Source organism: Catharus ustulatus, chromosome 5 (assembly GCF_009819885.2).
Source record: "Catharus ustulatus isolate bCatUst1 chromosome 5, bCatUst1.pri.v2, whole genome shotgun sequence".
NCBI classification, from domain to species: domain Eukaryota; kingdom Metazoa; phylum Chordata; class Aves; order Passeriformes; family Turdidae; genus Catharus; species Catharus ustulatus.
The window spans coordinates 63,069,373-63,082,340 of record NC_046225.1 but is presented as its reverse complement, the minus strand read 5'-3'; the positions used below and the strand labels follow the sequence as shown (position 1 = coordinate 63,082,340).

Below are 12,968 nucleotides of genomic sequence, written 5' to 3'. Positions count from 1 at the left end.
CATTTTAGCAGCTTGCCAAACATGGGTGTGACAGAAGGATATTATTTCAGTCCTACCTTCAGCTATTCTTTACAGCAATGAAATGATGATTAAGAGCCTGTTTCTTTACCAGCAAGACTCACAGCCAGTAGGATCCTTTCCTTGGACCTGCACCAGGCAGCTGTGTTCAGATCTATGATCTGGCTGCTTGGGGCCCTCTCAAAAGATCTCCTGTTTTCTCACTCTGACCTCTTAACTGACTTGTCTGGGCAACTCTACCTGAAAATAGGATCCAGTATACAATCCAGTCCTAAAATTCCCACCACCAGGACTCCCAACTTTTCTTTCCTCTCCAAAGATCCACCACTTCAACATTCAGGAATACATGATGTTACTAAACCAACTGTTCTTTATAAAAGCAAAGTGCATGACAGTAGGGTACAGCCCTGTTCTCCTATTTCCCCCAGGTGCTTTGGTGGATTTAATTCAGAGTTCTCTGCAACATACAGAGTACATCTTTTTCTCCAATACTAGTTTTCCCACCTTCAGATGAATCTTCCTGGTGTACTGCAATGCCAGGGGACTGCAGTACTTCATCAGATACTTTATTGTTTCAGTTAATACCCTAATAAAATCTGAATTTAAAAATTCGGGGGTGGTATAGCTTTCAAAATAACCAGTTCTTCATTCAAGGGTACCTCTATTTTACAGGACAATTAACATATAAAATAACATATGTTCAGCTTCAGGCCTGCATCCCAGCATCTGGATTTCTCAGTTCCATCTGGCGACTAATAAAAGAACAAAGCCTCATAAATTCAATCCAGAAAGCAAAATACTTTTTATACTTTTATCACAGCCATATAGAGATGTATTCACTTTGCGTGAGACTATGAATATGTAAATGCATGGGTGTCCCCAAGCAACCATCACAAGCACTATTGTTTTGATTGACAATTTGTGAATAATAAAATCATGGAATGGTCTGTTTTGGAAGAAATTTTAAAAATCATTTCATTCCAACCACACTGTTATGGATGGGGACACCTTCCACTAGACCAGGTTGCTTGCTCAGAGTGCAATCTAACCCAGCCTTAAACACTTCCACAGATGGGACATCCACAAATCCTAGAGGCAACCTGTTCCAGTGCCTCACCAACCTTACAGGAAAGAATTCTTCCTATTATCTAGTGTGAACCTACTCTTTTTCAGTTTGAAGCCATTCCCCCTTGTTGTGTCACTACATGCCCTTTTTGCAGGCTTCCTTCAAGTACCGGAAGGCTGCAATTAGGTCACCCTGATGTTTTCCCTTCTCCAGGCAGAACAATTCCCAATTCTGTCAGCCTTTCCTCACAGGAGAGGTGCTCCATCCCTTTAATCACCTTGATGGCCTCCTCTGGACTGACTGCAGCAGGCCCATGTCCTTCCTGTGCTGGGCTAGTTTGCTTTTTGGGAGGATTTCTCTCTATCTGCAGCCTGTGTAGTCCCACAGGTCAGAGAAGAGCCACATGTGCCAAAGCACACACAGGATTAGGGCCCACGACACTGAGAACCCTGTGCTTCACCTTACACGTGTTTCTGTTGTTTGAGATGCTCACTAGGTTGTTTTCTTTCTGGAATGAAACGAGCCAGTGGTGTTTGTTTTTCCTGCTCCGGGCAGGAAAGCGCTCGCAGCCCTGCCTCGTGGGCTGGCAGGAAATTTAAGACGGCAGCAAGCTCTGCTCAGACCACCCCCAGACATTTCCTCCTGTTCATGCAGCAGACTATTTAATTGAGGGCTGGTTTGTCCAGCTCACTCATTGACACTCAGCAGTACCTACTAAGCAGGGCAGTGATTTTTCCCTCCCTTCCTCCCCTTTTGGACAGGCTCCCCACCATGAGGATGCTGCTGCAGCTGATTGCTCTGCTCTCCGCCGCCCTGCTCGCCAGCACAGCCCCTCCAACCTGCTACTCCAGGGTGCTGTCTCTGGGCAAGGAAATCACCGAGTCCTTCAAGGAGCTGCAGACCTCCAAAACTGTGGTGAGTCCACCCAAAAGCTGCTCCTGCACAGACACTGCGGGTTGCCACTTTTGAGGCAGATTTCTCTCAAAACAAAATCACGACAGGACAAAAATCTCTCTCCCGCAGGACCCGTGTGTGCAGACGCTGCCCAGGCTGTACTTGGACATACACGTAAGTTTGCACTCTTCTTTCTTACTGTTGTGCAGTAAAAGCAGTTAATGAAATGTGAGAATAACTCTTAATATTATACCCCAGAGGAGGGATTTAAAAGGATTTTTTAAAGTTTAATTAACTAGATAGATGAGTGAGCAAAAAAAAGCAAACCTCAGTCTGAACCTTATTAAAATCCTTATGGACTTTCTGAGATTTTACTTGATTAAAAAATTTAAAATTAGGTAATCAGTATTTTTAAGTTGTTACCATATGCACACAATTTATTTACTGTGACTGAGCCTTTTCAGAACTCAAATAAGAGCAACAAAACTTTAAATAATACTGTAAAAGAAGAAATGTAGAATTCACTTTCTTCACCTAACAAGTCCACTTCGTTTTGTATCCTGAGTGGTTTTTAGCATCCAGTTTTAATAAATAGCAATGCAGGAATACCTTGCTGGCTTTTTCTCTTTTAAATATCTACTTGTTGAATACAGAAAGAAAAAGTGTGCCTGATGATACAGAAGTGTGATACTGAGAAAAAAAAAAGCAATAGTTGTCTCTCAGCTAACAAAAAATAACCTGCACACACAGTTAATGTCATAGTGTCTTCAGTGGGATATCTGATACATTTTGCTTCTTTTTCCAGTGTCCAACACAGTAAATAAACAATAGAAAAATATCAGACAAAACAAATTTCTGACACATTTTTCCATAAGCAATTGCACCAAGCCTTCTAATTCAGGATACTCTAGATCCCAAATCCAGAGCTGCCAGTGTCTCACATCATGGCAAAGAACAGGGAATGTGATTCGAGTGCCTCAGTTTCCCTGGCTTTAAAGCAAAAGCTGGGGTATTTATTTATGTGCTTCACAAGGACATTGTGAAATTCACGTGGTCTGTGTATTATTTTGATACCACAAAGTCTGAGGTAAAAATTACTTTGAAAAAATCAGGACTGGTAGTCACAGTTTCTCCAATGGAAGAGGAATGGAGGAATCGAGTCTGTAAGATCTTGATAATTTGTTCATATGCTAAATCAGTTGCTCTCTAAAAAGTGAGACAGTGCATCTATTCTGTAGAATACTCCACCTACTTTGGGAGCAGATTTGATTGTAATGGTGCTGCTGCCTCCTAAAGCCAGTGAGCAATAAGCTGGCAGACTAAGACTGTATATATGCAATTTTCCAAGCACTTGTTTGGACCAGAAATCTTTGTTATAAAATACTGATGATTAATTTGCCTGACTAAAGGTTATATAGATGACATGTACATAGAGGTAGGAATTCAAGGTTCCCACACAGCAGTAAGAATTTTGGAAGTGGTGGATGAGAAACATAAACCTGTGTTTGTGCAGGGTTACACAGACCTCTTTTGCGTGCTTTGCAGAATTACTGTGTGTTGGCAAAACTCCGTGATTTTGTGGCCTACCCTGGGTGTGACAGACTGGTTGAAGTGAATGAGCTGAAGGAAAAAGCTCGGAGCCTGTACACCATCCTGATCTCCTACTGCAGAAGGGTAGGTCAAGATGCATCAGCAGGGACAGTCCCTGCTTTTAGCCCTGCCCTATTTCTGCACTGTCCCCTGACCACCAAAACTGGATCAGGGCCGAGCTTCTCACTGTGCTATCCTCTGCCTTCCTCCTTATAAATCTTAACTTTTTTGTTTGTTTGTTTGTTTGTTTGTTTTGTTGTTGTTTTGGGGGGTTTGTGTGTGGGTTTTTTTGTTTGTTTTGTTTTTTATTTTGTTTTGTTTTGTTTTGTTTTGTTTATTTGTTTCTCCAGGACCTGGTGTTCCTCACTGACGACTGTAATGCTCTGGAAATTCCTATTTCACCTCCCCTTGAACACTCCATCACTGAGAGCTAAAAGACAGTTAACCCAAAAGTTATACCTGGGAAAGTTTCAAGGAGACCAAAAGTCAAAATAAGTATGTGCAGTCTTTAACATTAACAACTAAGATCTTTTTCAAGCACACTAGCAATATAATCTCAGACCTACCCATTTTTCTCTGCCTTGGCAGGAAATGAATTGCATGCCTTGCATACCTACTGAGCTGCTAGGGAACCTACCATTAGGGAGCAGTTTTTCATTTGGCAAGGTACGATATTTCAGCCTAACCAAATGTATAAAGTATGTTTTGTTTAAACATCAGAAACTAGGTTTTTTATTTTTACTCTTTTATGAATAGCTAGACTCATATATACATTCTCTCCTGACTTGGCTGTTTTTCTTGTATTAGATGGGCATGGATGGGACCATATTTGTTTTGCGTAGAATGTTTGATAAAGGATGAGTAATACTGTGCTGGCAGCTTTCTCTGCCTGTAAAGCTCATATATATATATATATATATATATCATGACAGTTTTTGATGTCAGATTTGTGAGAATAGAGGTGAAAGAAACATGTCTCTGTGGAAAACTAAATAAAAACAATCTTCTAATCCAAGATGCTTGTGTTGCAATATCTTTCAAGATCAAGTTGAAAGGCGTCATTCTTATAAACTTACTTTTCACACTCACTTGCAAGTTGTTTTTCCCAGCATAAGCTTTGTTTCCATAGCAAGGCAAACTTTGGGTCTGCATGATTTGACAATGTGTAAGTTCTACTCGTAGTGTTTTTCTACTACAAACAATTTGTTTGATGAAATTAGTGATTTGTTTTTAATAGCATTTCTGGGTTGTAGAATGTAAATTCTGAGCCAGAGGCTCAGAAAATTTATTAAAATTTCAGAGAGTTTTTTGACACATAAGCCATATAGTTGAGCTAGTATGATTAATAAAACTTCCAGACAGTAATTCCAGAGTCATAGGTGTCTTCAAAATATGCAGCACGAGACCTTCACAACCAACAGCTCTTTGGTGCCAAGAATAGAAAGTATCCTCCCCATATTCTTGGAAGTAGCTGCTGTTACCTCAGAGAATCCATTCCTTCCCCCAGTGCAAGCAATTCCTCTCTCTCCAGAACATTATTTGTTGAGTGTTCACCTACAGCACTGATGACTTGGTCAGTGGCGTCATCACATTTTATAAAAACCCCATCATCCATAACTGGGTGTTTACATGACAATCACAGCTTCTCTACTTGACATCCTGATGGTACAAATCAACATGTTTGATGACTGTTATGTAAATAAGTGAATAATAAGATTAATTCAGAGCAAAAAGAGTGTTTGGGGATGGGCAGGAAAGTTTTTTTTTCTTTATTGTGGAATCACCTTGTTTTGTTGAAACTACTAGTCTGATTTTAGCTATAGAAAATGTCCCTTTGAGTCATAGAATAAGGGTGGGAAAATCTGACCCCAAGAGAGGCACAGGGGCAAGAAATAAGTGTTTTTCTTCCCAGTTTGTTTCAAATCTAAGTGTACATTCAAGGAATGTGCCTATCAGATTTTGTAAGTCCCTCTGGAAGATTAAGTCCTCATGTACTAACCCAACCAATCCTTTAGATGAGCCATTCTGCCTGCAGTGGTTTCATTCAAGGGTCTCTACAAGCATCTGGTAGAGACAGCAGGAACTCAGCAATCTAATCTAGTCCCAGGCTAAACTCAAAAATATGCAACAGCTCAGATAGTCCTGCTGTCAGGAAAATCATTCCTTAGTTTGTCATTCAGAATCCTTCTCTCTAAGCCATAGCCTCTGTACAAGACCCAACACACTCTAGAGATACCAATACCTATTTTTCTGCATCACCTGGACATGCCCAAGGCCAACTCCTTCCACAAAAGCATATTCTTCAATAAGGGCACCTCTTGGCATGCTGGCAGGCAGCTCAGTACCCACAGAAGGAGTGTGTAAGCACTGGCAGATCCCTGGATCAAGGAGAAACACAGGCAGAGTTGAACCATTTGCTGTCAGACTCCACGTTCAAATTTTTGGTCCCTCTAACCAGGGACTGAGACACCTCCTGGGGAAGCAAGCAGTGCTAGGATGACATCAAATTCTACCCACTTCCATACAAGTACCAAAACCACATCACAGACTCTTTTTCATATCTTTATACTAAGCCAGCCATGAAAGTGTGGTACAGTCACCACAGGCCATGGTGCTTACAAAGCTAACCCAGGGACTGGACAGTACAGTAATTTCAAGACCATAAGGCGCACTGGACTATAAGGTGCACTTTTTTTTGCCGCGAAGATCCGTGCCGCGCTCAACAAAGTAACTAATTAGTAAAAGAATCCCATGATCGTGGAGTTTACTGGCATGTGCTCAAATTGGAAACATTTTTCACAGATTGGTGTAGCCTTTAAACGCAGACCCAAGTGCCCTCCCTGTGTGCGGGCCCCGGCACTCCCGCCCGCCCCCGATGTCGGCTGGCGAGGCTATGCTCAGAGCAGGCGCCGCTCGGAGCGGTGGCGGCACGGAGAGGGCGGTGCTCGCCGTGCTACAGAGCCGGCGGTACTCAGAGCGGCCACGGTACGGAACCGGAGCCGGCACCACTCAGAGCGACCGTGCTACGGAGTGGGTGGCGCTTGCCATGTTATGGAACGGGCGGCACACGCCGCGCTACGGAGCCAGCACCGCTCCGAGTGGCTGCGCTACGGAGCGGGCGGCGCACAGACCGGCGACGACATGAAGTGGGTGGCGCCTGGTGGCTCTTTGCTCCTGCCTCAGCCGGCAGCTCTTCGCTCTCCCCGTGCCTGGGCCGGAGCCGGCAGCAGCTCCCTCCCTCCCCATGCGGCTCCTGCCGGCTGCGACTGCCCTCTCCGCCCCGCGACATGGCGTTCCCATGGCACTACCCCCCCATTGCGGCTCACACTTCCAGGGTGGCAAATGTCACAACTTTATACATCATATAAGGTGCACTGGACTATAAGGCGCACTTCCGGGTTCAGGGGAAAATTTTAATCAAAAGGATGTGCCTTATAGTAGTGAAATTACTGTACACATGCTTGGAAACTGCCAGCAGAAGCTGTTAATTTTTGGCTGTTTTTTTCCACCTCCAGATGTCACAGGTTTTAGACACTGGCCTGTTGTAAAGCTTGCATTGTGACTTGGCAAACAAACTTTAGAGCAAGAGGTGTTTCCTCTCCTACAGAAGCCCATAACACAGTGCCTAGAACCGTTCCTTGGGTAAACGTGCAGGTAACTGTGACGCTTCTGCCCCTGCTGTTTTCCTGTCTCAGAGACACATACAGTAATTTCATGATTATAAGCCGCACCATTTTGACTAAAATTTTGCTCCAAACCCGGAAGTGCAGCTTATAATCAGGTGCGGCTTATATATGGACAAAGAATAAAAAGTTGCTGTTTTTGTTTGGAGGACAGGTGTCTGCTGAGAAAGGCAGGAGCTTCTCTTTGAAATGGAGAATGTAAACCCCCTCCCTCCAAATTACTATGATTTTGAAATCAAGGGGCTTTCAGACAAAGATATGGGAATTAGGAATAACAGTTCTTTACTAGGGAAATTAAAATAGAAATACAGCACTACAAAGAAACAAACTCCAAACCCTGACAAAGTCAGAGTACAACCTGACACCCCGTCAGGCAGGGTGTTGGTAGCAGTCCCATTCCATGGTGGCTGCATCCTCCTGCAGTGACAGATGTGATTCAGTTGGAGCAGTGCTCCTGCAGAAGGTGCAGTTTCCTTCTGGAGGTCCAGTGGTGATGTGGAGAAATCTGGTTTTCCTCTGGAGTCCAGTAGAGAAAGGGGCTCCCTTAGTGTCCCAAAACCTCTGTTTTTATCTTGGTAAGAAATGTTGGGCTCTTCTCCCTGGCTGGAGCAACTTCCAATGGGATGCAGTAATTTTATCAGTCCCACAGTGGGACTCAATGGGCCATTAGCAGAAAATGACTCACTGGAGGAAGGATGGGTTGTGAAAAGATAAAGAACAATGCCCCACCTGGTTTCAATGGATGGCCCATTAGCAGAATATCTCCTGTGGAGATAAGGATCACTGCTCCCACCCTCACCAGATGGTGATAGAATAGATACCTTTGATCACACTCTGTGTTGTAACCCAAGACAGTTGCCAACACCCAGACGTGCGGCTTATAATCAGGTGTGGCTTATAATCGTGAAATTACTGTACTCTCTGAAATTGAGTATTTGATGAGGATTTTCTCATGGATCTTCTCAGAATTCCTCTTTTACTTTACTGAGGCTAATAAGCCTTCTCTAGACACTTTAAAGAAACTTGTGATCCTAACTCCAGATTTCCCCTGTGATGTTCCAATTCCTTCAGCCATCTTCCAAATATATTTTCTCCTGTTTCAGGCTGATTACTTCTGTGAAGAAAATGCAACCTAATTTATTAATACAAAATATCTTGCAAAAAGTAATTGGAATTGGAAACAGAATAGAAATCATGGTTTTATTTGCACTGTTTTTGTTAGCAACTTTAGCTTTTTTGTGACTGACAGGGACACACTGTGCAGTATACTCACCATGGCTGCTTACCAACAGCTCTGTTTTGCACTGGTACATCCTGCTTCTGCAGAAGCTGCAAAAAAGCGAGTTGGTGCTTTGGGGACTGCACATACTTGAATGGACTTTAAAAGCCTATCTCCATTTGCAAATGCTGTATATTTTATTCCCAGAATCAGGTTTTTCTGGTCTTTGTTTTGCTTTGACAACAAGTATATTCCCTATGGCTTATGCTGTGACTCTCTTTACATCTCATATGACATTTTTTATGGAAAGTGTGCTGAGAGCAAAGCTATGCTCTTTCAGTTCATAGTAACCTCCTGTCGTTCAGACTGTCTTAATAAGATTTGTGATTAGATGAAACCTTTAAATGAATAATGTATTTTTCCAATTTTCACAGTCCAGGTGCAAAAAAAACCCCCACTGTTAAAGAGATACAATCCACTCATAATTTGACAAGAAAACATCCACCTCTCCCTTTCAGTAGAACATTAAGTTTACCAACTTTTTAAGTCACCAGGTCTATAAGGAGCAGTACAGCCATTCATGCAGCTGAGCATTTATTCCTGCAACACAGGAGTCCAGACTCATTAGGGCTCTGACCAAGAGCGAGACTGTGGAGGGATTAAGAAGGACATATTTGTAGTAATTTGCCAACTGGCACCTTGCCTAGTTATTGCAGAATACTACTATAAGCACATCATTAAGAAACTGCACTCAGTTTTTACAGTGATTAGGGAAGAATTGTGGAAAAACAAAGCATCTGTTCTGTTCTCTTGCCTGTTGAAGGAGGTTTGTTGGAAGGAGCAGTCAATCCTAGGAATAGATTTTCTTTTGCAGATTTCTCTGTCTGCAAGAAGCCTTACTAGAGACCAGTCCTAGGACTGCTAAAGTCTCCCTTATGTTGTGTGGAATCCCAAGGTCTTGGATGTTGTCTTTGCAAAGTTATTAAAAACATCAATTTCCAATTTTGCCAAAAATTCATAGATCAATTTTACTAGAACCAGCTCTTTTCCCTTCTCTTTTTTTTTCCTCAGTTAAATGGGCTTTCCTCAAGTACAGACTCTGATCAATTAACTCCTCATACACTGGGTTTTGTGAAATCAGGAAGGATGGTAGACTTCAAACAAATAATTAGGTCATTCAGGGCGATAAGGTGCCACTGGATGGAATATGATTTGTTAGTAATTAAAGTGGTATAAATATTAGGATATATTTTAGGATATATTTTACTTTTTTTTAAATCTCTTTTTCTTTTTTTTTTCTTTTTTTTTTTTTTAAGAAGAGGAAAAGCATTAGCACAGCATTGAGAAGGAATCTGATCTTTTAGGCTGTACACTTTGAGCAGGGCTTTGGTTTGTCCAAACACCAGATTTGGGGGTGCCTATTTATCCATTGGTCCATTTCCAATGCTTGTGGTATTTTTAGGTTGCCTTAAAAGGATGTTGACAAAAATTTGATACAATGCTAAAGTCTGGTAGATAATGTTGCCTTATAAACATTTAACCACTGTACTTGGACCAGTACTTTAATCCACATTAAAATCTTCTAATTTTTGGAGTGTATGGCAGTGCAAGTGGAAATTACAATGGACAAGTTCCAGCAACTTCATTTGTGCAATGTTTTGGGTTCACAATTTTCTTTTTCTATGGTCAGGAACCCTGTGCCATCCAGAGTAAACAAAACAGTCTACAAGGGAGCTCTTGGTAACTAAGTCAAAATTCAGAGACAATGTCCATAGAAAGGTCATGATCTTATTATCAAGGGATTTTTCATAGTCTTAAGTTTCCTCAGCATAGAGTAGATGAGATAAATAATATGGTAATGAACAGAAAACCTATCAAAATAGATTTCTTTTTAATACAAATAACTAAATAGATATAAACTCTGAAATCTTGTTTCATATTTGCAGATGTATAAAGGGAATGTGTTCAGACAGATAAGAGGATGTTGAAGCCAAACAGATGTGGAGGAAAGAAAAATTTCTCCAACTATGTTTTACAATAGATTGAAATATATTTACATTACTTCATTAATATTCAAATCTTACAGAAGAAAAAACCAAAGTTATAGAACAAGAAAGAAACTTGAGATCTCCTACTGCATCCCTTAAGCCCAAGACTTGCCTGGCTATCACAGTTCTTTTCAGCAATTGGCTGAAAGGCTTTATGAAACAATTGATCTAGAAAGCCTTCGGAAGTTCAAATCAATCCATTCCAGGACCCCCTTTTATTACAAAGTTTTACCAGGAACCAAATTTTCCCTCTCAAAATTTAAACTCTTTGCTTTCAGATTTATTCAGCATGGAAATGGGGATTGGATTGTTATTTCTTGTCTTTGCAACAGATGTTAGTTGAAAGACTTCTGTCTCTCTCCCCCTATTCTACAAATCAAATTCTTTCAATCGTTCTTCATTGGTCAGAGGTCTAGAAAATATTTCTTGTTGCCTTTTTTCTATCTCTATTCACTTGTTTCATATCTTTTTTGGAACACAGTGTCTGACATTAAATATAGACATCCAGCTGAAGCTTTATCAATGTCAAGTAGTGGTGAAAGAAAGATCTATTGGTATTGCCATGAGAACAGTAGATTACAAATGAAAAACAATCTCAAGTATTTGGAAACAATGTTTCACTTTTGTATTTAAATTTTAGGATAAATATAAAAAGTTAGAGTACAAGTTGTCGTCACTGCTCCATAAAAAATAAAATGTTTGGGGGAAAATAGACAAGCAAGAGCAATGGATAATGAAATACAATGGCTGCTCCTTTTGCTGCCCTCTGTCCTAACTAGTAAACACTTACTTCCTAATCATAGTGTTGCAGCCAGGTTGCTTCTTGGAAATGGTCTCTGGTCAATGCTATCCCTAGAGCACATCCAAAACTTGTTTGGAAGAGTGACATCTGCCCCAGGTCAAAACTGTACCCAGAACTGTTATAACAATTTCCAAGTATAGCCAAGCATGTTTCAATACCTGGAATGTTCCTAACACTGAACAAATAAATAAAAGATTGATTTCGGAGCATAATGTTTCAGTTGTTCTCCTGGGAGAAGAGCTGTGCTTTTCAAATTGTTAATGCACTTCATATTCTTATTGAGCTCAAACACAAACCCTGAAGTACTGCAAAGAACAGACCCCAGATCTTCCCAGTCTCCTGATGACTTTGTCATTGGATAAGTACCAGATAAATGAGTTAGAAAGGTGTTACTCCTACTGAGAAGAAAAGGAAGGCAATAATGTCATTTTCAGTTAACCAAGGTCAGACAGAACACTAATGACTTAGAAAGGAAAAAGAAATGTTATTTGAACATCTTAACATTTTTTGTTTGTTTATTTTTCACCGTTTAATACAGAGGGATCTTTTTCTACAGTTGCAGAATTTAAACTTGTTTTTCCCACTGTGAGTTCTCTGAGGTCCATGAGTGCTTGGCTGTTCCTGAATTTTCATGACAGCTTGACAGTCAGAAGATGTGGGTTTGGAAAGTATGTTGTGTATCAAAATGTTTTCCTTAATCAGGACACAGAGGTCGAGTGAAGGAAGAAAATAAATACACTCAGGCTATTCTATAGCCTCCCTCTTCCAGTGAATAGGTCACTGGCCATACATCCAGGAATTACAGTAATTTCACGATTACAAGCCACAACTTATTATAAACCGCACTTCCGGGTGTCGGCAATGTCTCGTTCTTTGTCCATAAATAAGCCGCACCGGATTGTAAGCCGCACTTTCGTTTGCAGTGAGGATCCGCGTGTAACTTTCAAAAAGTTGCCAATTAGTAACAGAATCACAGGATCACGGGTTTTACTGGCTCAGTTCAGGGCCATGCAGGCTCGGCTTGGCACTGGCCCACTGCTGCCGGGGCCGGGTTGGCTCTGGCTTGGTTTAGGGCTGCTGCAGGCTCGCACTTCCAGGCTGGCAAATTTCTCAACTTCATCCATATATTGGCCGCACCTGATTATAAGCCACACTGCCAGATTCGGACCTAAATTTTAGTCAAAATGGTGAGGCTTATAATCGTGAAATTACTGGTATTTGCATTTGATGTCCCAAAGTAGAACAGTCTTTCTCTTAATTACTGTGAAGTATACTGCTTACTTTAGTGTCCTCCTCTGAAATTTTAATAATGAGCCAAAATTGATTTTTAATTTTTTCTTTGTTTTAGAAGACCTGCAAACTCAGTCCTGGGCTAAGGCATGCCATAAGTACCTATTGTTCAACCTTTACACTCACCAGATTGGACAGCCTGGGCCTGACCCACATCCAGTTGGTGCAGTTCAGAGCTAGGAAAGCTCTACCTTTCCTCACTTTCTTCTTTTATTCCCTTCAAACACTACTGTCTTGTTTGCATTAATATCTGAATGTGCAATTATGGAGTCCTAGGAGTGTGTGTCCTGAGCTTTCCTAAACTTGTACAGATACTAGGAGAAAGTCTATGGCCAAATTTCGTGCAGCGTGGAGGTAC

The 12,968-nt window shown here is 41.3% G+C and overlaps 1 protein-coding gene across 1 annotated transcript; it reads left to right on the top strand.

The window, feature by feature from the left end:
* Nucleotides 1–1,651: 1,651 nt before the first annotated feature.
* On the top strand, nt 1,652–4,583 carry CYTL1 (cytokine like 1). Its single transcript, XM_033060451.2, has 4 exons — nt 1,652–1,999; nt 2,108–2,152; nt 3,524–3,652; nt 3,919–4,583. The coding sequence occupies exons 1-4, from the start codon at nt 1,856–1,858 to the stop codon at nt 4,000–4,002; spliced, it is 402 nt and encodes a 133-aa protein (XP_032916342.1). The 5' UTR covers nt 1,652–1,855; the 3' UTR covers nt 4,003–4,583.
* Nucleotides 4,584–12,968: the final 8,385 nt, after the last annotated feature.